Genomic DNA, 24388 nt, shown 5'->3' with positions numbered 1-24388 from the left:
AGTTCAGAAGTATATTTGTTTTTATCAAAGGCTTTTTTGGCTGAAAAAACCTTTCTGAGAATACACTGATTTCCTATGACATTTGTAGATATTTTCAGCTTTAACCAGTTTATGGTCTTAAAACACTTTTCCTTATTTCCATTTTATTTCTAGTGGGGCCAGAATATGTAGAGGTATATTCCCTAACTACTTAGGACTCTGTCATTTTCCCAGGAAAAAGAAAAAAAAAGACAAAAAAGAGAGAAATTTAGAAGAAATCAATATTTGTAAATCAAGTATTCTGGGTTTAAAATGGAATATTTTGACGTGGAAATCCTATATACTGTCTCTTGTGATTAGGAGCATGGGACTTTTATAGTCGTATTTCTCCTTCATGAAACTTGAACTAAATCTTCAGTGATATTCCTTCCCCTGTTGAGGTGATGCTGTTCCTTGTAGGATTCTTTTCATGTGGCACATTGCAGATGTGTTTTAATTGGAACTCTTGTCCACAAAAGAAAGGGCAGAAGGTGTCACACATCAGACCAGACTGTGCGGGAGCATGATGGGGCCAGAAGCTTCATCTTCTGTCCAAAGTTACTACGGTTTTCAGATCTTATGTTTGTTTTTCTTTCTGACAAAATGTTGACCTCTTCATGACAAAATGTTGGGGCCACATTCTTATCCCTCTTTCCCATTTAAAAAGTGGTTTTGCCAGATAATTTTTTCCTGGCTCTGGCATTTTTGAAAACAGGTTAGTCAGGATGTCTGTGAGAAATATTTGTCTTTGGTTGAGTTTTCAAGATATTGCTGTGACCAGCATAGCAGACAGGGCAAAATGAAGATTTCTCTTGCTCTTTTTCCCATGAACAGGTTACCTCACCCTAATGTATATTTGTGTTTCCTACAAGTGACCTAAGTCCCACAGTGTGGCTCGGGTGCTGTCAGCAGCACCCTGGCAGAGGGAGTGTGAAATGCCACGAGGCCTGAATGGCTGCACCTCTTTCCCCATTGGTACAAAAGGCAGTGACTGCACAGGATGAGGAGCACATGGGAGATGAGATCCTAGATAATATTGTGTACATGGAGGAAAAAACTGATTGTGAAAACTCTGAAGCTCACTGACAAGTAGTGGGACAAGCAGCCTTCCACCTAGGTGTCATTGCTGTCATGCCTGCCCCAGGCTGGAGCTGACCCCACATTCCCTTTTGAGGGGTAATTCGGTGACCCTGCACAATGATTCCCCACCCTGCCTGCTTCCTGAGGGATACCTGTCTGTGAGGCAAACCCCTGGACTGCGGTGATAAGTTTCCTCTCACATTCTCAGGAGGAAAGCTGGGGACTGCACACACTGTGGAAAAGGAGCTTTGCTTCTTATTCTCAGGAATGGTCCTGTCTCATTAGGATCAACCTAATGTGTGTAGGAAAGCAGCCCTGCCATTGCTGTGGCTTCCTGCGTCCTCCAAGCATAGATATATCCTAAGTCCCCAGGAACCGTCATCTTAGAGTCTTTCTGAAGTGACAAATTCGTGGTAGATATATAGAAGAAATTGGAAACAAAGTGAAAGTACCATTTTTTTTAAGATTAAGAGAGGGATTGATGGAAAAGATGCATCCTTCCACTGTACATAGGAACTGTCACTTGGAAGTCTTAGCACACATACACATTGTTTTCAAAGCAACTTTGCTACATATGATGAAGAAACAGCAAGGACAGTTCAGCAGAAATTCGTCTTCCAGCAGAAATGGTTATTTCAGAGGTCAGGATCAAACACCAGTAAAATTAATCTTCTTAGAGGTGAGGGGCCAATCTCAGTGGATTGAACAGTATCACTCCACTGATATCAGATGAATACCACTGATTTATTCCAGCCCAGTAGCTGCCCTTTTGTCTTGTAGAAAGGTGTGGACAGCAGAGACAAACCAACTTAATCTCTTATATCTCTGTTATCTTTTAGCCTGGGGGATATTTCCTAATCTAGATGATTTCCTAACCTTTTTGCTTAATGAAAACAATCTTGAGCTCTGGGCATTTCTCTAAGGCTACTGGTCAGATTGGTTCCCAGAAGTAATTTGGGCTGTAGCCTGGGCAGATTTTCTGGTGCAGGATGCCTATACAATTTGGAATTTGGCAGGACTCTTTTCTACACGTGATTTCATTCTTGCAGTGCATCTCCCCATATTTAGTGATACCAGTGACAGTGAAAGAGAAAGAAAAACATGAAGAAGAGTGAGATACTGTTCCTTTAAGATTTAATTTTCCTAATGGTTGCTTCTATTTTTTTTTTCTATCTTGTTTCGGTTTTGTTCTTCATAATAGCCTCTTGTTACATAAAATCAGCTGCACTCATGGCCTTTGCATGGAATCCTTTCGCTCTAAATTGTACCTGACACCAGACAGATGTTACACAGATACAGCCAGATGTGCCTGCCTTTCACAACTCCACAAGCCACTGGCAGCACAGCAGTGTGAGGGACAGTGCAGGGCAGTGAGCAATGGCAGAGCCTCTGAAAGGCTCCACCGGGATCAGTACCAGCTGTGGCAAAATTTGATCAAAGGCCCAGGAAGAGCCTGTTTTCACAGTTTTTTGGGGTGAGCAATTGGGTTGGATATCCTGTGGAGCCTGTCTTGCCTCAAGAGACCTCGTGTATACCCAGCTGGGTCTGGATGGCTCTTGTGCATGAGTTGGCTGTGCTCTGAGGAGAGGCACCCACAGAAATTTTGAACAGTGGTATGGAGAACTAATATCTGTATTATTTTAAGCTTTCCATGGGTTGTGAGAACAGAGGTTTAAGTCAGAAGTGAAAGAGATCAGTTGCAGTTTTCTCATTAAAAAAATCAACCCTATTTCAGTCACTCAGATGAGGGTATTAGCAGCATAGTTAGTGCTGGTTGAGTCTTTCATCTGTCAATCACTTGCCACTTGAAGGTCAGAATTCCCATTTGTAGATAAATGTACTGGTCCTAAACTCCCTTTTCCCTGTCTTTTGAGTCCACCTATCTTTTTGTCTGTCCATCTTTGTCCAGGAGCAGGCATGAGGGATGAGCAAGACCTGCTGCAGGGCTGGATTGATGTACTCTGCCCAGGCTCTTTGCACCCAGCAAGGTTGGGTTGGTCTTGCTGGTGCTTAGAGAGAGGGAACATGGTTTGGAGCTTTGGGCACTTCTACTGAAATGCAGTAACATGCTTTTTTTATTGCTCCTTCCTGGGCATGAAGTGAGGCTGTTCCCTGATACCTCAGGCTGGTGAGTTTTAATGCTGTCTCTAGGGGGGAAAAAAAGGCTATTTCACCATGCAGATTCTGTGGGGTAAGGGCCTTTCACTGCTTTTATCTCACTGCTGTTAAGATCGGCCTCAGTGTCTCCTATTACAGTGGGTTTCCAGACTGCATCCCCATCCCTTAATCCTTCATCATGTTCCACCTGCCTTTTACCCTACAAAGGTAAAAGGTATCCCACAGCTTTTCTTCCCCCATCCTCCACCTACACCCTGTTTTTCCCTCGTGTGCTGGGCTGCTGACTCCCCAGTGCTGACTGTGGAGAGCCTGTTTTATTTATATGGTCTGTCTTATTCAGAGAAGCGGTCGATGTAAGGATAATCACGCCATTTCAGACAGGCTGCTTGTCTCACTGAAGCATAACAAGCACTGACAGGACACAGAGGAGTGTGTGTGTTTGTGTGTGTGTGCTGCACACATGTGAGGCAGGCAGTGTGACGGACTGAACCGACGCAATGTCCAAATTTGCCCATCCAGTCAGCAGGCTCGGGAGGAGCTGATTCCAAGCAAGGCACTGGAGGCAGAAGTAGGAGTGGTTAGTGCTGATTTCAAATGCATCTCCTTCACGTCTGTCTCTGGGGCAGTGAAAAATTTGGTTAGCACCTTTTCTGTGTTCCCTCAAGCCCCCTATGCCTGCCACATTTGCCTCTCCAGGCTTTCTCCATCACTGGCTGAAACCATTTAAAATGTCATCATCTCTCTGCTGGTCCTAAATTGGCCATCTGATGTGGTTTTAATGCTCTATTTCCTATGCCAACCAGCTTTTAAAACATTCTCCTTTAACTTGCAGGGCTGACAGCCTTACTCCATCTAGGATGGATGATGTTACTTCAGAGCCCAGGATGGGGACTTGGGTCCCCCTGGGTCTAATTTACTTTGTGCCCAAGGGCAGGTCCCTTTGTTCCTGCCTGCTTGTCCATACCACAGGGCTCACAATGGCAGCCTGTTTCTACAGTACTCTATATGTTTTGCTCTCACCCGTCTGAGTTTGGGCATTGTGTCCACTGCATCACCACTGAGCTGGCAAAGGGCTCGACCCTTCTGTGCTTGCATCAAGCAGTTCCAGAAATTCCCACACAGGCAAAATCTTTTGTTGAAAGGTGCTTTTAGCAAATTAAATTAAATTGCCTGTGTCTGCTCCCATCATGCCCCGTTTCTCTTTCTCTCTCTCCATCTTGAAGTCCCAAACCTGCAGGGATTAAGATCTTTACAGGCACAGTTTCCTCCTGGTTTACCTCACCTGCACGCACAACCTGCTGCCCTCATGTTCTGCCCCTGTTACAGCTGGTGGCTCAGTTCAGACATGTCAGGGAGTCCTCTCAGCCCCCTGGTTGCCTGTTTAGGGACTGGAGTGTGTGTAGGCTGTAGGGAGGGAACAAATCCCCCAGGCCAGAGCAGGCAGCAGCAGTACTGGTGTACCAGAGCAGCAGTGCTGCCGAAGGGGATGACTATTGCTGCAGTGATGATGGAGGGCAGAGCCACTCGAGTGTGGCTGCCTTGCAGCATGCTGCTGACTCGACCTGCCAGGGAGTCCTTCAAGCCCTGATGCTTTGTCACATAGGCTCAGTGCACCCGAGCAAGCCCTGCAGCTCCCTGTGTGCTGCTCCCCCCTGCATCCCTGGGTTAGGTGGCAGGATACAGCAAGAGACAGGAGTGCAGGGAAAGCTGGAGGGGAAGCCACTTCTGCACTTCTCCTGCAAACTTTTGTAAACATATTGCTAATGGGTTGGAGAGAAAACCCTCTGAAGAGTTATTTTACCAAATTTGGAGGGTAATTTCAGTCATTAAGGTGTGAAGCAAGGGATTTTAGTGCTGCTTTAAGTGTAAATCTCAAGGCATCTCCAAGGATCAGAGTCGTTGATGATCCCTCCTTGATTATTATTAGAGGTTCTAATCTTTCCAGTGGAAAATGAGCAGCAATGACACCCTCTCGTCTCATATCTGTTGCTGATTTCTGTGAATTCTTTTTGTCAGGCTGTGCAAGGGAGATTCCTGTATTGGAATCATTCTTGGTTGTGAGGGGAAAGAGGGTTGAAAACTGTTTAATATTGCTGTTTGTTTAATTAGATGTTGGCATTGCTTACTCATTACTGACATATAAAGCTGCAACTCCCATCAGGGTAATGGCATCCTCATCTTCTGGGAACCTTTCTTTGTGTTTATTCTGGTGGCCAGTGCCACAGTCATGAAGTTGTAATCTTGGTCCACTGGAAGATCCCTCCCACCACTAGAGCCTCAAATAGGTCTTGTAGGGTGCACGTACAATGGGCTGTGCCTGTAATTCCTCAGTACCAGAACGATTCACACAGCTGGAAAAAAAAATGGCAGAAAAAGAGCATGTGTGGTCCTGATAGAGGATGTTTTACACCACTGGAAACAGTTGTGTGGCTAAGATTTTCCAAGTGGATGATGTTTTGGGGTTCTCTCAGTGTTTGGGTTCTGAATGGCTCTGGTTTTTGGAAAATAACCAATAGTCTGCCTTTGAAAATTGTCCTGTAGCAAGTGTTTCATGCTGGGCTCCCTTATGGCTGTGTTTCTAACACTGAACACGTCCCTTGAAGGTCACAACATGGAGCAAGTGTGGAATTTCCTTTAGAAATAAGCATAATTGCTGATTGCACTTGGCAATCGGGAGTTAGTAGGTGAGTTTGGTTGATTAATGGAGTTAGAACAGAAAAGTTTGAAAAAGGAAGAAACTAAAATCATGACCTGCTTTTTTGTTTGTTTGAAGACGTTTCCCTGATACAGTGCTTTCAATAGATTAGCAGGGAGATTTCTTTGTGCAGATAGCAGGAAAATGTGGACCCACTGAAAGAACCGATTTTTTTTTTCTCTTTTTTTTTTCATGAAATTGGTTCAAGTTAAGTTCAGAAAATACAAATTGAAGCTGTATATTAGGAAATGTTTCTTGATTTCATGGTGTAATAGAGCAGAAGAACGTCTCATGTCTGTGATAGAAATGTTGCTTGTGTAATTTATAGAATTGTGCAAAGTAGGAGAGTGCAGAGTCCAGGGGCTAGTCCTGCAGGCAGCTTGGTCACCTCTGCCTCTCATGGTGATGTGATGCTACTGGTGCCAGAGCAGATTTACAAAGGTAAAATCTACTTCATGCAACAGGATTGTGAATTGAAGTGAAATATATGAACGGGGGAAACTGTCAGAGTGCCACGGAGATGTCATATAAACCACTGAACTGTGAAATGTGTATTTACCTCCTCTTCCCTACAGTGTATTTCTAGATGGTCTGACAGTTAAGAAAACAATAGACCTGATTCTTATTTACAGCAATACCACTTTAACATGCTTTCACGATACAGCAAGGCCTTGAAATGAGTGTAGCTGCAATCTCAGTCCACTTAAAGGTCTTCCCTATTGCCAGAGCAGAGTAAGGAGGCTTTAGGATAAATGAGATTGAAGCCTGGACTGTTTAACTGTCCATTTGTGTGGCTGACATGAGATGCCCCAACAGGGAGTGCCTTGTGCAGAAGTGATGGGGCCTTTCCAGACAAAGAGAATTGCCGATATTGGCTGCAGGGCTGATCACCCTTTAGTTTGATCTTACTTAGTATAAGGCTTGATTCTGTCCCTAGAACAGAGCCTAGGCTCTTTCAGCATCCTTACCCCTACTCCTAAGCTCCTTCACAGGATCGCTTTGGATCCCATGAGGTGTTCTGGCTCTGATAGGAATAGAGCTTCTTGCAGATGTGCTGCTCCTTCCTCTGCTCTCCACTGTTTCCCTAATCATTGCCTCAGTGTTTGGGCTGGGTGGAGGATTGTCTCCACTGCTTCATCTGTAGGCCATCACTATCCTCAAATGCCATGCAAAATCTCCTTTGGAGAGTGAGCAAAATGTAGGCTGTGGAGTGTGTTTACACAGCTGATGGCTATGGATCCCTCTGCCCGTTGAGGCAGGGGAAGAGCAGGGGCTGTGGACACACACGTGTGTGTGACTCTTAGATGTGTTTTCAGGAATTCATTGAGAACCAACACAGTACATCACTTCCCTATCCCAGTCACAAAAGGGGGTGATTGCCTTGCCTTGCCTGAATGTCCCAGTTCCTGGAGTAATTGTCCTGTTTTTCTCACTCCCTTCCTCTTAGATTTTCCATTGTTTGTACTTTGCACCTACCCTCCTGATGTGAGCTGAAGTGTGGAGGCAGGCTCCTGTTTTGGGTTTGGTTTCCAAGCATTAATGTTTTCCTTGTTCTTTTCTCTCTCCTGCAGGTACCTGATCAACGTCACCTTTGAAGGCAGGAATTTGTCATTCAGTGAGGACGGATACCAGATGCATCCCAAGCTGGTGATCATCCTTTTGACCAAGGAGAGGAAGTGGGAGAGGGTAGGATACATTTAGTAATTCTCAAACTGTGTCAGGGAAGAAGATGGGGGAAGGCTCCAGGCAAATAATCCCTCCCACTTTTCTGTACTTCTTATCAAGGGCTGGCAATCTGCTACTTGTATCCTGGATCACTGGTATCTCCAATGCCCAGGCTGCTGTCTTTTCCATGCAGGATGCCATTACATTTTTCCATTAGTATGCATAAAAAATTCATCAGCTTCCTTTCTGTGGCCTCTGAACATAAGTTTTCCGGCCTTTCAGAGAAGAGACCTCCTCTGTGCCATGAGTTTCAATGGCTGAGACAGAAGATATTTCTCTGTATGGCTTGGAGGAAGTGAAGTTCTGTATGTTGACTGATGTGATTGAACTACAGCCACACTTAGTAATTTATGCCAGTGTTAACTGTGCTTGGTAAATCTGGCCAGTGTCCCTTGCAATGGGATGGTACATTAAATAGAATGTTAATGTCTAAAAAGATCAGTTGTTCAAAGATCCAAATTTGCATATTTTGGAATAATTTGCATGTAACCCAAAGCACCATTTTAGAAATGGTGTGAATTTCTGAGTTAGTGGGAAGTTCTGGTTTGTGTCACCTCCCACATAAATGTCAGTGGTCCAGGCTCAGAACATGCATTCCCAAAGGGTTTCAATTGAAGCAGAGAGGGTAGTTGGAGGGCTAAGAAAAGGAGATATAAAAAAAGCTACGGGGGTGAGAAGTCAGAGCAAAGGAAGGAGAATTCATCAGAACATTTGACAGATATGAAGCAAAAGTTGGTCTGGATATGATCATGTGTATGGCTCAGAAAAATGCCCCTTTGTCCCAACATGCACAGAAAGCTTTCTCACCTTGCCTGCTTGTTGTCTGCATGGACTTGAAAGTGGCCTGCTTGGTGCAAGTGAGGAAGAAATTAATGGGGAAATGAGAATGAAATAGGGAGCTGTCAGGAGAAGTGTATTCAGAGGAGAGCTGTGGGAACAACTTTCAAATGAGACAGAAGGGCTATTACATTAGTGCCTGGCAGGCACTAGGGTCTCCCAGTAGTTGCAGAAGTTTGGGAAGAAGGTTAAAGGCCCCAGCTTGTGCCTGGTTTCCAGGAGGACCTGTCTAGATAACGCACAGGGTGTGGATGTGCAAAGCTCAGGCTGCAGAGACCTCACGTCAGGCTTGGTCCATCACTCAGTTTTGATAAAGCTTACCAGCAAAAGTCCAGGAGGATTTGTTCCTAGCTGGCACCAAATTTGTTCTCATGGGGGAAAATTCCATCGTCAGAGAAGGAAAATGAGGCAGTAGCAGCATGAATCCTCCTAGGGATTATTAGCAGGGCTGGCTGTGGGAATCTGTTGCTGGAATGCTTTGCAGTCTCTGGGGAGGCACAGCTAAATACAGTCCTGTTTTTATCTTGCCTGTCACATGCTTCACATGTCGCACCCTCAGTGAGGGTTTGGTGGCTTCCATCAGTGGTAAGAAGGGTTGTTCAGTCTCTCAGAGTGTATCTGTGGTCTCTCAGATGAACCAGACAATTTGTAGAAGGGATCCTGGTGACCAGGGGTGTTGGGATTAGACCTGGAACCTACTTTAGCCTTGCTGTCTGTGTGGACTACTTGGCATCCATTAAACCAAAACAATCCTTTATTTCATAGGAGCTGGGGCTGACCTGAAATGAGGCTATGATGAACTCCGGTATTAGTGGTTAGAAAAGCATGTAATACTTCCGGGACACAAATATTTTATCTTGAAGTGGGTGTCTTGCTCAGAAGATCAGCTTATTATAACCAAACTCTGTACTGGCTGAATTTTACACTGGCAGGTTATTCCTGGAAAACACCAAAGTCATCTCCAACATGTTCTGATCACAGACCAAAACCTTTCATTCCTGGAACCTCATGCTCTTTTTCTTATTTTTTTTTCCATTCAGCAGAAATGCAAACATTAAAATAGAAGTGTGAAACTGAGATCTTTGTGACAAAGAGTTTTGTTCCATGTTTGCAGAGAGTCAGGCAAAACAGTGTTGGCCCTTAACAACAGCTCCCAGGCAGTGCCACAATACAAGCCACAATACAAGAAATTATTAACGTATTGTTAGCACATAATTCCAATACCTTTTAAAGTGCATTGCTTTGGAACATCATCCAAATTGTCACTAATTTAATGTAAATTAGCAAGGTTCTTCATCCTACCAACTTTTAGGCAAACACTCAGGCAGTAGGAGACATGAGAATAAAGTCTGCATGAGAAACACTGATTTGGTCCAGTAGTTGCATTCGCTATAGCTCAGTCTTTAACTACACACTGGTATTAATAATCAGATGCTGTGCCTGGAAGGAACATCAAGAGGTCATCTAGTCCCTCCCTGTGCCCAAGGGAGGATTCAACTTGCCTGAAATTATTCCTGACAGATGTTTGTCTCACCTGTTCTGAGAGACCTTCAATGCTAGAAACCGCATGAAATCCTGAGTCAGTCTCTTCCATGGCTTCTTTCTCCTTATCCTGCTAAGTTTTCCTAATGGCTAACCTAGATTTCCCTGGCTGCAGTTTAATCCCATTAATACTTTGTGTCTCTCTAATGGACGTAGGGAATTGTTTATTCTCTACCACTTCTTATCTTCCCTATGTGGGTTTGGAGGCTTCTATCATGTTGTCTCCCAATCTTCTCTGCTGTAGGTTAAACAAGAATTTGTTCAGTCCCTCTTGGTAGGTCATGTTTTCTAGTCTTCTGATCATTTCTGATACTCTCCTCTGGATTTAGTAACACAGTTTGCAGCTCTGTACAGCTTGGTGCATTTGATTCTTCAAAGATGGCAAATGGATTTTGAGGGTATGTCTCATGGAGTAGAGATATATAAAGATACATTTTAAAATAGGTGTGAAGTCTTCCATTTTCTGAGCAGCAAATATCCAGACAGTGACTGAACTGTTTCAGGATTTCAAGTCTGTGAAATCTTTTGTGATTTTGATTTTGTATCCCACTTTGGGAATAAATATCTTCACAACCTTGCCAGTTATTTCAGAACAGAAATTAATTTTCCGGAGCAGCTGCAGCTGCCCCCAGACTCTGATGATGATAGATCTCCTCATGAGTCCTTCAGACAAACTCAAATCTTGTAGGACTGACAATCATGAAAGAACAAGAAGAGAAACCACTTTCTACAAAGGGGCAGAAAGTGCTTGTTTTAATCATGAGTAATGATTCACTGTGATAAGCAAATGTGCTGCATTTCGTTCTCTTCTCTGTACTCTGCTCCTTGGGGGCAGAAGGCTGCATGCCTTTCCTCACTACCTTTAATCAGCTGTTTAGTCAATCTCTTTGCTTCACTGGCCAGATAGCCTAGGTGTGTTTTGGGTGCCTAGATGTCCCTGTTGTATTTATCATAGAAGTGCAGGTATGCAGATGGAGGTGGTGAAGGAGGTCTACTCTTATGCCCCTGAAGGGTGATGCGTCAGTGCAGGGATGAGTGGGGGCCAGAGGTCTTGCCAAGTGAACCAGAGGCTCAGTACTAGGCTAGGTTTTGTGTCAGTGGGTTGTGATGTTTTGTGTGGGAAGAGTTTTCACCCAGTATTTTTCTTCACGATTTGCCTTTCTCTTTGGCTCTCCTGTGATCCCACATATGTTGAGGACTTAATTCTGGGTTTATGATCCCTTTGTGAGAGCTACCCAAGTGCTGCTGTCTCCAGCTCTTGGTCACATCCTCCTTCTCTACTGAGTCCTATCCCACCAGCTCCCGCCCAGCAGTCCTGTCCCATTAGCTCCTAGCTCTTCCCATGTGCTTCCTCACTTTTCCCCAGCAAACCTGGGGATGACACAAATGTTATAAACTCTGAGGCCCTCTTTTAGCTTCTTTCTCTGCTTTAATTACTAGTGAGTTTTGCATCAGTTCTATCACTAGGTTATGCTCAGCCTCTCCATTTTGCTGATTCTTCTCTGCCTCTTCTCTTAGGTGTGTCTCTGGGGATTCAGAGCACTTTTCCTTGAGGCTCATGACACCAACTTCTTGTGCCACCCCACAGAGCCCTTCCATTCACAAGCTTCCTCCATCTCTTACCAACCATGCCCCATTAACTCCTCTTCCTGTTCTGGACAAGCAAAGCCCCAGGTGATGGTTTTGGTCAGGGTACCACTACAAACTGTCTGAGAGGACAGGTGGGAAACTTATGTTGAAAGATTCATTCTCCCTGCTGCATGTGCTGATCCTCTGCCCCTATCAACCTTCACCCCACTCAGCAGATAAAATGTTTGCCTGCTGCTGGTCCTATAATTATCAGCATTTGACTTTTGAGCTCTTCAGCTCTAGCAGGGTCTGTTCTGCTTCCTCTAGCCATCCGTGTGGCCATGATTACAAATTTCACAGGCAGGCTGCTCTTAGCCTGTACTCTTACACCATTGCACACATTAGTGCTCCCTGGGAATGGGGCCATTTGCTGTGACATCCTGTCAGCTGCCTCAGTGCCTGTGCACTTCCAGAACTTCCTGATGCTGCAACAGGGTGGGAAATAGTGCCACTGCTCTCTGCCACATGGGCTTCCCAGAGATGTGCTCAGCCTCAGTGATAGTCTACATAAGATAAATTTGTGAACTTTTTTGACCCTGTCTCCAGCTTGGAACAGAGCACCACAATTATGTCCATCCATACCTGGGATGGGTTTCCTTGGGATGTGGGAGGGAGATATAGAAAGGAAAGCAGGATTTAGAAGAGAAGAATGAAGAATAAAGATTTCCCTTATCTAAAAAAAAGTGAGGAAAGAGAACAAGATAAATCTTTGGACACCTAAATGATTGTTGAAAAAAGGACATAATGGTCAGTTGCTTTTCAAGCCCCAGTAGGGAGAAAGAAGATGTCTTGCTAAATTTTCAAGCAGAAAGATTTCAGTTAGATATGTAGGGAGCTATCTAATTATTGGCATGGTGAGACATGGTGAGGCTCATTTGCTGGTAGAGGTTCATTTGCTGGAGGACACAGAGAAAAATATCCGACAGTGCAGGACCTCAATCTATCTTGTCCTGCCTCAGAGCTAGTGCAAGCAGTAAGTGATCTCTTGTGGTTCTCTGCCAGCCTACATTTCTGTGATTAGATGAGCAAGACGAACCTGAAGAGTGTCTCACAACAAGCCACTTATTTCATAGGAAAGAGAACCTGAGTTATGGACAAGATGATCAGCAAAACCTTGATGATCAGCAAGCCTGGTCCAGTGAGGACATAATTTCTGCAAGCTTCTACCTTGAACCTTTTGTACGAGCAGGCAGTAGGCATGTGAAGGCTGTTGTGGATGGGTGCAAACAAAAGCTCTCACGGAGGCTCGTGTCGCCTCCTGAAGTCTGCACCTCTGGGGAGTTGATGAACCCCACAGAGACGCTGAAGAGGCTGTAACATTTGATGATGATGCAGCCTTCAGGCCTGATCTCAAGTCTTTCTGTGCATTAAAAGAAACATTCACTGTCATCTCTTTGTGTGCTTCCATGTCCCAGTGGCAGAAATAATTGGGGAGAGGAGGAAGAGGACTGGAGATGTATTCTTGGCTTTTGGTAACGGTCCATGCGGTACTGACCACTCCGTGAAGAATCAATATGAATCATGTTATTCTATCTGTTATATTGCTTAGCAGAAGGAAGGATTTCGATTTTTAAAAAAAATTTCACTTTGTTAGAGAATAAAAGCCTCCCTAGAGAAGGCTCTTTGAAATAGGAGGGGAGCTAGAATGTAGGGTTGTGAGGTGAAAACTGCAGCTGTACAAATCCAAGCCTCCTCTGAAGGCCCCTGGAAAGATGACTAGATTGTTTGAGGCAGTTTCTTCCTCTTGTTGTCTGGTGCCTACCTAAGCAAGCTTTCTGATCACTTACACATTCATGCACATGTATGCTTGCCTCCATGGGGTGGAAGTTTCTGCCTTTGGTCAGGTTCTGCTCCATGTGTGTAGCACTGGCATCTTGCCTGTGTGTCCAGGGAGGAAATGATTTTTTATTCCACTGACTCCTTTTACAGTGAGACAAGATTGGACTGTTTTTGCCAATCAGTCTTGTTTTGCTAATTTTGCTGTGTACATGGGGATTTATGACTCATTGTCCCTGGGGAGAAATGGCATAGAAGTTTGTTTAAACCTACTCAGAGTAAGTGACTGATTCTGTTCCCATAGAACCAGTTTTTAGAAGGATATAGCTTCTCTTAGGGCAGAAGGATTGTTCTGGATTCAAGCACATATGGCTGAAATTAGAATGGGAATCTGTACATGCATTTCTCCCCCTTCTTTTTAAAGTGTTCTTTCTGGACATGTCTCTAAGAGACCATGATTTGCTGAATGCCTTACTTCTCATTAGACAGCAGGCTTACATCAAAGAATTCATATTTTATGGATATCCCACTCCCAAGTGAGTGTCCCTTAGATACCTGATTTAGGTCACATCTGATGGGTCTGTTTATGACCCTGATTCAATCAGACAACCAGATGGCTTTATTTGTGCACCTATGCTGCACCCACTGCCAGGATTTGGCCTGACTTCTCACAGTTGTCCAGGATCTAACTGTATGTATTTGTGGCTGATATGTCTATCTTAATCTTACACTGATTCCTAAGGAGAAGGGAAGATTCAAGTGCCTCACAAAGCCTTCCTTATCAGATTATAAATGGAACAATCTTTCTGAAAATGCCTTCTACGTAAATCTTGTGGACATGCTGGTCAAACCGTTTCTTTGCTGGATTACTGCATCCTGCAATAATAAGCTAGTCTAGTTCTTTGACCGAAGAGGACATGTTGGGTGTCTCTTCCTAACCACTGTATGTTATGTCATTATAAACTGTTTGCTCGCTTTGTCTCTTGCTGAAGCGGTTCCTGACTTCGTTTGCTTGAATTTTGGAGTGTATTTGTATGATTCATGAGCCTGCAGAAAAATATTCTGGCTCTTCTCCACCAGACCCTACTCCCTGGCTACTGGAGGGAATTCTTACATTGAAACAATGACAGCTTCTTGGAGAGACCTTGTCCTCTTATGCAAATCAGATATTGGAATATCTAGAGATCTTTATTAATCCCAGGCTGTAGTTAGAATGCTTCCTACCATTTTTGTGCTGGTGTAGCTGATGAGGGTGATAGTAGCCATCTGACCTTTACTGGGGTTGCCAACCTAACTCCTTGGACAGGGGATCCTGGAGGATTGTTCTCAGTGTATACTAATGTGATAACAACATCCAGCCACAAGAGAAGACTGCCCTCACCTTTGCTGTGCATTCTGGACAAGAACTCTTGTCTGAGGCTTTCTTTTAGCTGATTTACTCATGCCACACAGTGAGAGAGGTGCCACTGGAACCCTTTGCCACACGTGTATGCAGTCACTTCTTGCACATCATCATTGCTGTCCTCAGCACCCAGTTATGGACTTGAGACTCTGCAGGGAGCTAAGTGAACACCAACAAAAAAGGTGGCTCCTACCCCAACGTGGTTACACTTTAATTAGGAGACAAAAGGTAGCAGATGGGTACAGATGGACCAACGGGGGAGTACAAGGGAACAATCAGACAACATTAGTCAGCATGGTAGGCAGCGGGCATTACACACCAACTGCCTAACTCTTGTGAAGGCTTTGATAGGCAGCGGAGAATTATAACCTGCTTTGTGCAGGCTTATGGGAGCCTCATCAAAAGTGTGAAGGGCAGACAGGGAAAAGCTGTAACGGTGCTTGGAGAGCTGCAGCTGAGAAGGTGCAACAGCTCAAAAATACCCAGTGCTGCTGGAAAATTTCCAGTCTTCTTAACATCTGAGGGGATAATCCTAACTTTATAGAGAGATGAAAAAACCTCTGGTAAGGCCACATCTTGCAATGCAGCACAAATTGTCAGTGCAGGGCTGGTGCGCTAGTGCCAGATCCACATTGCTTCTGGTTGAAACCCCTCCTGCTTGCCAGCAGCTTGGAGGTTTCCATGGCATGTCAGATGCTGTTGTGTATCTGTGTTCCTTTAATCATGAGCATTTCATTGATTGTGGGAATGTTTTATCCCAGCATGTTGAAAATAGGCATCCATATCTTAATGCAGGTGATAGCTGATTCGCTGTGGGAAGATGAGCTTTCAGGCATGGGTACAGTAATTACATATTTCTATCGCAGTACAGGATCAGGGATCCATTCTATCATCACCCCAGATTAGTCCACAACATCCTCAAAAAAACCTGAAACCAAAAAAAAACCCCAAACCGGGAAGGGTGGTTTGATTTGGCCTCTAATTTCAATCTTAGCTCAAGAATGACTTTTCTCCTAAATTCCATGTAGAAGTGAACTGACAGAAGTGGCTGAGGCCGCTTGGCTTGTTCAGCCTGGAGAAGAGGAGACTGAGCAGAGGCCTCATGGCAGTCAACAGCTTCACAGAATCACAGGACATTCTGAGCTGGAAGGGACCCACAAGGATCATCAATTCCAACTCTTTGTCACGAGGGGAAGTGGAGAGGCAGACACTGATCTCTTTTCTCTGTGTCCAGTGACAGGACTCAGGGAAATGGCATGGAGCTGTGTCAGGGGAGGTTTAAGCTAAATATTAGGAAAATGTTCTTCACCCAGGGGGTGGCTGGGCCCTGGAACAGCTCCCCAGAGAAGTGGTCACAGCACTGACAAGGCTGCCAGAGCTCAAGAAGTGTTTGGGCAGCACTCTCAGGCACATGGCATGATTCTTGGGATGGTTCTGCCCAGGGCCAGGAGCTGGACTTCAGTGATCCTTGTAGGTCCTTTCCAACTGAGAATATTCTAAGATTCTATGATTCCGTGGCTATCTATCAGCGCAACAGCAATTGCTTCATCTGTACTCCACTCAGGAGTGACATGAACAGGTTATGTATCCTTCAATACTGGATAGATACACAGCATAGCCACTTTGGCTTTCCCTTGGTTTGTGCCCAGTCATATACTGGAAATCACTTCAGGGAGTCTGTAGCAGTGAGGAACCACACAGGTGCAACTGGAAGAGGAAGTTTATTTCCTCTTCCAAGCTTTTGGTGGCCAGACTGTGCCATGAAAAGGCAGCTGAAGGAAGCATGGGAATTTAGGCAGCTTTAAGATTTGAAATGCATAGAGAGATGAGGGCGCAGAAAGCTAGCAGCCAACCAAACTGAGTCTGGAGAAAGCTCTAGCAGAGCTTCAGCTGAAGGAGACTCACAGTGAGTGAATGTGCTCCCAGTGCCTGAGGGTGTGTTTTCATCTGTTCAGTTGCATTTGCTTGAGACTGTCTCATGTCAACGACATCTTTGCTTGGCCTGTGAATCCTTCGCTTTTTCTATTTTTACATTATCTGAATGTTATTAACTGGAGGCTCTGTTTTCCTTCCATGGGGCTTGGGAGAAGGGAAGTGCTGCATATTCATAGGACCCTATGTTTTACTTTCTTTTGCCTTCTTCTTTCTCCTCCTCCTCCTCCCCTTCTCTATTTGCTTTTGGTAAGATTTTGGCAGTTTGCTTTTCCTGCAGTAAAAGTCTGGCCACATTTGCTTCTGAAGGAATTTGAAATAAGGTTTTCTTAATATGAAAATGCTCAGACTTTTTTCAGTAAGAAATAGCTTGTTCATGGTGTCTTTTGCTTGGTTTGTTTCTCTCCTCTGGTGCTGGCTGTGGCCAGTGTTTCTGTGCTTTTTCTCACATGCTCCTTGCTTTGTGTTTGAGCCCTGACTGTATGTGGTTGACTTGGCTTGATGCTGAACTGCATCTTGACAGTATTTTTACTAGACCAGGACAGTCTTCTCCCTTGTGGTCTTCTCTGCACTGTTACATGTTAACTTCTTTGCTGTTTTGCAAAGGTATTTCAGTGTTAAAACTGTGGTTATCACTGGAGCTGCTCTGTGCTTGAGTTACTCTCGCTGCTCATGAACTCTGGCATGCGTTCAGTGTCATCGATTTGAGCATACAATATGTTCAGCATCGTTTGTTTTCTCTGTGCCTGAACTGTGTTTTCCCAGAGTCTGTAATTTTTCTAGACCGCCTTTGGTAATGTTAGATCCCGGCACTGACTCTTTCATTGCCTTGCAGTGGTGTCTGAGTCTCTGTCACCATCCTTGGGCCCTTCTTCCTCGTGAAAGGACCTGGCATTTACTGACCTGGGTTTAATTCTAAAATGTGCTGGGAGTTGTGCTGTCTTCTGCTGAGTCAGCAGTTTGGCAGTCTTGTTTAATTTCCTTCTGCCAGGCTAGCTGCATGCTGCAGTGTCTCCCACCACGCCAAGCCTGAAAGGCTGTTTGACAGCCTTTTTCTTGTTCCTGTTTAAGCTTTCAAATTGGTCTGCATTTTGTGTGACAGTTTCTGGTGCTTGTTTCCCTTAGGTTTATTTCCTCAGTTTCAGTACAGGATAATGACTTACATTTCTGTTGTTCCTTCCTTCGAGAAAGATCCTAAGCGCTTTGCAAAATTAACATAGAGGCAACATTTCACTATGAGTAATATTCAGCCGCTCGTGTGGTGGAAAGGGGTTAGGATGTTTCATGATGCAAAATAGCTCTGCACAGCCATGTAAGGTAAGGAACAGGAGTCTCGAACAGAAGGAGGCGAGGAATTGTTAATTAGACTCTGGCCAACTTTGTCCACAAAGTCTGTTTTTGGGAAAAATGACATGGATCATTAAATACGAGGAATGATAAGGCCTGTGTCCTTCCCTTTCCAGATGATAATGCCTGAGTCTCAGAAAGATGGTGGGAGGAACAAATGAGTCTGTGAAAATACATTGTTTAGGATCAATGAAAATATTAATTAATTTTGGCCAGATATGGAGGTTTTATTTTGGAAGTTTTATTGCTGTAAATGAAAACTGACATCTTGGTATTTTCATGTAGACTCACAAAAGCCTTTAGATACCATACAAAGATGATTTGGAGGAGAAAATGGCAGCATCTTCCCCCAGAACCCAGAGCCTTGTTAGGCAAGCAGTGAGGACATACTACTAGGCATTGGGAAAACTGTAGCTAAATAATTTCTGCCTGACTCAGAATGCAGGTGTAAACTGCATTCTCTGTCACCTCTCATGAGAGAGGTCTAGCCTTTGGGACTCGGGTTTTTTTTTTTTTTTAATTGGTACTCCTTTGTCAGTAAATACTTGAAGTGTCTCTGCAGATGTTTTTTTCTATGCAAATTTCCATCACTTTTATTGTTCATGTCTGATAAAGAACATGATTTTTTTTGTGCGTGTTGAATGGCTGAGTTTGATTAGTGGAAAATTCTAAAAAGCAAACAGACCTGGGTTTAGATTGAGGCAATGCTTTTTTTGTTTGTTTGGCTTTTTTTTTGTTCATACGTTGCTTTGAAAAATCTTTTTTGCACAACTTTTTGCACAACTTCATCAGAACACCATTTTGATCAGTGGTGGAGCATGCAGTACTGAGTACTGGCCCTTATGAGACTAGAGAAACTGCACAGTACAATGCTAATGCTAATAGGTGTTGCACATCTTTTTGTTCTCCCCATAGATTCATCCTGGTTTATGCAATCATGTGGTTTTTGAGAAGAAACGGTCTTTGATGGCAAATCAATCTTTATTGGGTGCAGCACTGGACTACAGAGGTGTGCTGCAAATTTTCCAGTCTAAACAGTGTCGTACAACAGTCTCACCATCCAAGCTGGGAGATCTGGAAATAATAGAAAGAGTCCATTCTGCAGTCTGCTGCCGGAGATCAGCTCTGGCACGCCGAGTTTAACTGCTCTAAGCATCATCTGGGTATTTTAAGAATTCAGGATTGCTCAGGCCACTTCTTTCAGGCGAATTCTTTACTTTTGTTCTTTTTTAGAAGTGGGAGCTATTTGCTTTCCTTCTTAGATGTGTGCTCATTTTCACCGAGGCCAGAGTTCTTTGTATTGCTGCATTAAATTATGTTTGCTTTGTAAAGACTGCTGGGATTATGGCAGCATCTCATTTCTGTAGCTTTTTTCACCTTTGACAGGGACTACCTGTGGACAGCAGCTTTTCTGGAGCTTGTCCTGTGTGTAGATCAGCCTGCATTTGTAGTTTGCACCAGCTTCATGCCCTGTTCCTTTTCTTACAGACCTTTCTTCTCACCTGTAAAAAAGCTCTTGGCTTTTGGAAAGGCTGAGGAACAGACCCATAGAGAACTCTCTGTGTCCCTTTTTGAACGTTTGCTCTATCCATGCTCTGCCTCTGTTTGGGTCCAGAGTAAGTCCTGTGTGTGTATATATTTTCCTGCTCATTGCCCAAACACCTTGCTTCAGCCTGGGACTAATGGAGACACTGTCTTACAAATAAAGATTAAAAGAATTCAGTCTAGTGAAATCAGCACTAGGAACTTTCTCCATTAAGTAGTCCCCTGTCTCAAATAAACACTCTGAAGAATTACCATGGTTTGTTGTCCAACGTTACTTGAATTTTAGTTAAAACCTGTTTTCTCTGACTCACCTGTGTCTCACTGGACCCTTGCCTGGTTGCTAAGGGTAGATTTTTCACAAATATATATTTTTGATAGGGCGTATGATATTTCTCTGCAAGTGTTTGAAAGGAATAATCAATAAGAAAAGGAAGGACTTCTTTAAGACAATCCAAGTGAATGTAATTAAAGAGTAATGGGGAGGCAGGGGGTAGAGAAAAAGTGCATTTAAATGTAATATCAGGAAAGAGTGGGTTCTTTTAGAAGATGCAGAACACTAGTCTGATGGACATGCTGGGAGCCTGTAGCTGCTGCTGTAGCTGTTGACTATGGGGCAGAACAGATCACATGGGAAGCAGATGGAGAGCAACTGACAGCAGAGACGTCCACCAGATTTTTTATTTTCATCGTTCCATGCCTGACAGTGTGTTGCTCTGGAGGGAGAGCAGCACAACACCCCCCAAGGAGAAATCCTCCCTCTCCCAAGATAGGCTCTTAAACCCAGCAGCCCTGCCTGCCTTCCTACGTAGAAGAAATTCCCTTTGCTTGATGGGAGGGAGACCAGTTAATGCCATGACAGAGAGAGAGGGCTGAGAAGCCCCTGGTGCTCTGAGGAGGCTGGCGGGTCTCTGCACTGCCTGCTTTGTGCCTGCACGGGTGGAATTTTCCAGGATCTTCCCCTTCTGCCACCACCATCACTTTGCAAATTCCAAGAAACACAACTCATGAAAATGCATTCTTAGCACACAGCTGACATGGTCAACATCTGCTTTCCAAAGAGAGTACTGTGAGAGATTTGAAATTGCTGCACTGTGGGAAAAAATGGCTTGGGGTAATTATAGATACCTAACAATGCTATTTAATTTCTTCTGCCATATCTTTCCTACATAGTGTATTTGGTAATGCTTCAGAGAGCTGAATAATTCTGACAGAGGGCAGTGAAGGGGATAGGTAATGGAGGGAAAAAGTTCCCCATGATTTCGTTTAGGATCTGAAAGGAAGGAAATGTGAGCGAAAGATTAGGTGTTTTCAAGTCCTGCTCCAAAAAGGGGACCTTTGCCTTTCTGTCCATTGCCTGCAGGAGTAGGTAGAGGATGTGGATGATGAGGGCAGCTGGCGAAAACAGGACCTCCAAGCACAGACTCACAGGACAGGGGGAGCTTAGCACAAAGCCTCACTGGTAGCTGAGGTGCTGCTTGACCCCACTGCTTCTGAGCAGGCTCAGAACTTGGGATCCCAGGAAAAAGGGAGGCAAAATTTATGAGGTTGGACCTGTGACCAGTCACAAGGCTGACTCTTCCAGGAGACAATTCAAAGTGCCTAAAGGTCAGGCCCCTGTTCAAATGCACCTTTGCTTCCTTTGGTACTGAGGGAGCCTGTAAAGACCAACCTCAAATAGGCTCAGGGAGGACAAACCTGTGTCCCAGCAAGGTCTCCTCTCTGTTTCACAAGTGCTGTCACTATTGGCACTACATTCTGGAGGTCCTGGATAAGCTGTGTGTGTCCACAGTAAAGACTCCTCCTGGCAGCACAGGGCCAGCTGCAGTGATAAACTATCTCCCAAGAAGTGTTCACATTCCCTGAGGGCTGCTGCAGTGGAGAGGGCACTGCAGGGGAGACTTCAAAAGAAGCTCAAGGGCCAAATAAGTAGAGTGTGAAGGTCAGAATATGGTTTAAGAGAAACCCTCAGAGACTGAGTGGCGCAGTGAGAACCATGGAGAGCAGAAGTGGAGAGTGGTGGGCACAAATAGAATTTGGGGATATTAGATGTTGGTTCTGGCATCAGAGTGGAGGCACGGCGGGGAGAGGGGCCTTGGGGACTGTTGAACCTTTCTGTCGAGCCAGCGGCAGGAGAAGGATGTTACAGGGGGCTGCTGTTTGACTTGGTTTGCAATGCATCCAGGGTCAAAGTGGGTAAAAAAGGATGCAAGGTGAGGATGAAGCCCACGTCTCAAGCCCCTGTGATGTTGTGTGCTACCTTTCTGCCCTTGTGTTGGGTGCTCTGTCCCACCTCAGTTGCTGTCTCTGAGACAAGTACAGATGTGCAGAGTTGAAGTGAAAGGCAGAGGAGGCTTTTGAAAGGGATGATAGAAGGTCAGGAAGAGACTTCAAGCTGAGGACTTCTCAATTAGTATGGCTTCTACTGGTAAATTGTCCCGTGAAGGCAAACTCTTAAGTGTAATTTCATGTAGAGAAATGTACCAAAAGGGATATAATGAAGACATTCATATTATGGAAGTGTGACTATTATCCTGGAAGAAGCACTGGTTTGTCTATCCTGCTCACTGGGGCTTTGTCTCAGGGAAATGTAACCTGAAGAGCTGTTGATGCTGATTTGTTACAATACTTCAGTGTGGACTCTAGGAAAGAGGCCTACATATGCAAACCTATGTATTTGAATTACTCTGGCCTAAAGCGACTTGTATTGAATTAACTTGCAGAAAAACTTCTGGAAGTTTTGTTGGTGGAAAATTAGTATTTAAATTAAGATTTTTTTTTTCTAATTTGAAGTGCTTATTTTCATTGAGACACCCTAACTTTTTTGAGAAGTCTGAAAGATTGAAAAGTGATACTCCAGAGTATTTTATGGCTACAAATGGGCATGCTTTTTGATTGTTTTGTTTTTTATCTCAAATTTTTGACTACCATTTTGAAATTTTCAGCAACAGAAGTAATGTCAGGGGCCTCCTCTCATTTCTATTCAAAAGGATATTTTTGTGTGCTTCAGGAAGCCAGAAACATGAACCAGATGATTCTGGTATTAAAAAAAGAACGTGCTCTTAGCCAGTGTACCTCCTTCAGAGGAAATTATCATCTCTCTCTGCTCCAGAAAGTTCTGCAATGATAAATGCAAAGCCGTGCAGATGCTGATGGAATAACCAAACCTTGATCTCTGAGAAAACAGCTAGGGATGAAAATCAGTTCAATGTTGAGATCCTGAAAGTATTGAAAGACAGTTGGATGGGGCTTTGAGCAACCTGGTCTAGTGAAAGATCTCCCTGCCCTGGCAAGGGGGTTGGAACTGGATGGTCTTCAAGGTCTCTTCCAACTCAAGCCGTTCTATGATTCTGTGATTCTGGACAAATTGGAAGCTGTGATCCCTACTGAGGGCTTATGAAGAGTACGGTGAACATGGGTGCTGTGTGGCAGTAAGTATACAGAAATTATTGGAAGGAGATATAAGAATGCATGATAAATATTTATATTATATCACAACTTTGCAAGATGGTTTCTAAAAATTAAAGCAAAAAAAGGTGTTCTGTTCTTGAAAGGCCTTTCTCAGACCACCCAGACACCATCTCTGTAGTGACATGCAAAGCTTGTGTCTTTTCCTTCTGCTCTCTCCCACTTCTGTTGTTGCAAACCAGACTATTCTGAGTTATACGGATGCTGTAAAAATGGTACTGCAGTTCCTGACCTAGCCCCTCTTTCCTGGGGCACAAGCACACTCTCTGTCCTTTGCTGGGTTGGGACAGCAGTCCTTGCCAGGTTCTTCACGTGAAGTGCACATGCTTAGGAAGTATTTTCATGTTCTCCCAACATTGTGCCCCCGGTCAGTGCTGGACAGGATTGTGGTGGAAAGCTCAGCAAAGTCAGAAAAGGAAAATAGCCAAGAGAAGGGAGAAGTGGTGGAACGAGTTAAAATGAATGACTCTCAAGAGATCTTCGTTGGAAGAAAATTGACTGTATCCTTGATTACAAACACATATCTTGGGGAAGAGACTAAGCCAAGGTTATTCCTCCCTGAAATTTTGCAGTTACTGGTCATCTATTTCTGCAGCACTTTGCAGAGCAGTGAACTGAATACTGACTGCCACGTGGCCAGTCAGCTATCTACCTGCAGCATAGCACTGACAGCACTGGAAACTGGAACTGACTTCAAGGATTTTCTGACATCACCATGGCCTCTATAGAAAGAGAAATATTCAGGTTCCCAGCCTTCTGTGAGAAGCTCTAAGAGATCCTGCAAACAGCTATCTTCCAAAGTATATGACCTCTCCCTTTATCTGCCTGCCTGTCAGAGGGTTTCCTTGCAGGTGTAGGTAGATTCTGAGTTGCCTATGCAGAAGTAGAACTGAAAAATCTCTGATTTTTTTCACCTGTTTCAGCTTAGGTTTGGGAACAGGGAATCTATGAAGGTTGTAATTACCATGATCCGGTTGCTGAGTCAGATAGATGCCTTTCATTAACACCTCCGTTCTGTTCAGCTTCAGGGTAGTTTGAGGTAATTGCTTATCTATGCAAGGGTGGTTGGCCTGGGGAAAAAGATCTCCATGTGAGTGTGAGTGGCATCATTTTTTGGTAGTTCTCAAGGCTCAGACTTGACTGGAAGAGGTCACAAGGGCTCAGGAAGGGACTAGACAGTGTTCCAATTTGCCTCTGAAAGGAGACTGGATGGCTGATCTCCAGCTACCAGGGTGTCCTGTCTATTTGGTGTTGGACATGCAGATGAGAAATGGCAA

At 44.2% G+C, this 24388-nt stretch overlaps 1 protein-coding gene across 2 annotated transcripts in view; it reads left to right on the top strand.

Moving 5' to 3' along the window:
* The window catches only part of GRIN2B (glutamate ionotropic receptor NMDA type subunit 2B), a 214690-nt gene that overhangs the window by 131570 nt on the left and 58732 nt on the right, over positions 1-24388 (top strand). For both annotated transcript variants that reach the window (XM_085047950.1, XM_085047957.1), the window contains one exon: positions 7483-7597. In XM_085047950.1, the coding sequence (XP_084904076.1) occupies positions 7483-7597 (115 nt within the window). The remainder of the gene's footprint in view (positions 1-7482; positions 7598-24388) is intronic.

This window comes from Lichenostomus cassidix, chromosome 1Aa, assembly GCF_008360975.1.
Source record: "Lichenostomus cassidix isolate B80296 chromosome 1Aa, HeHo_3.0, whole genome shotgun sequence".
In the NCBI taxonomy this organism is placed as follows: Eukaryota; Metazoa; Chordata; class Aves; order Passeriformes; family Meliphagidae; genus Lichenostomus; species Lichenostomus cassidix.
The sequence above is the reverse complement of the archived record's forward strand: the minus strand, read 5'-3'. Positions and strand labels throughout refer to the sequence as shown.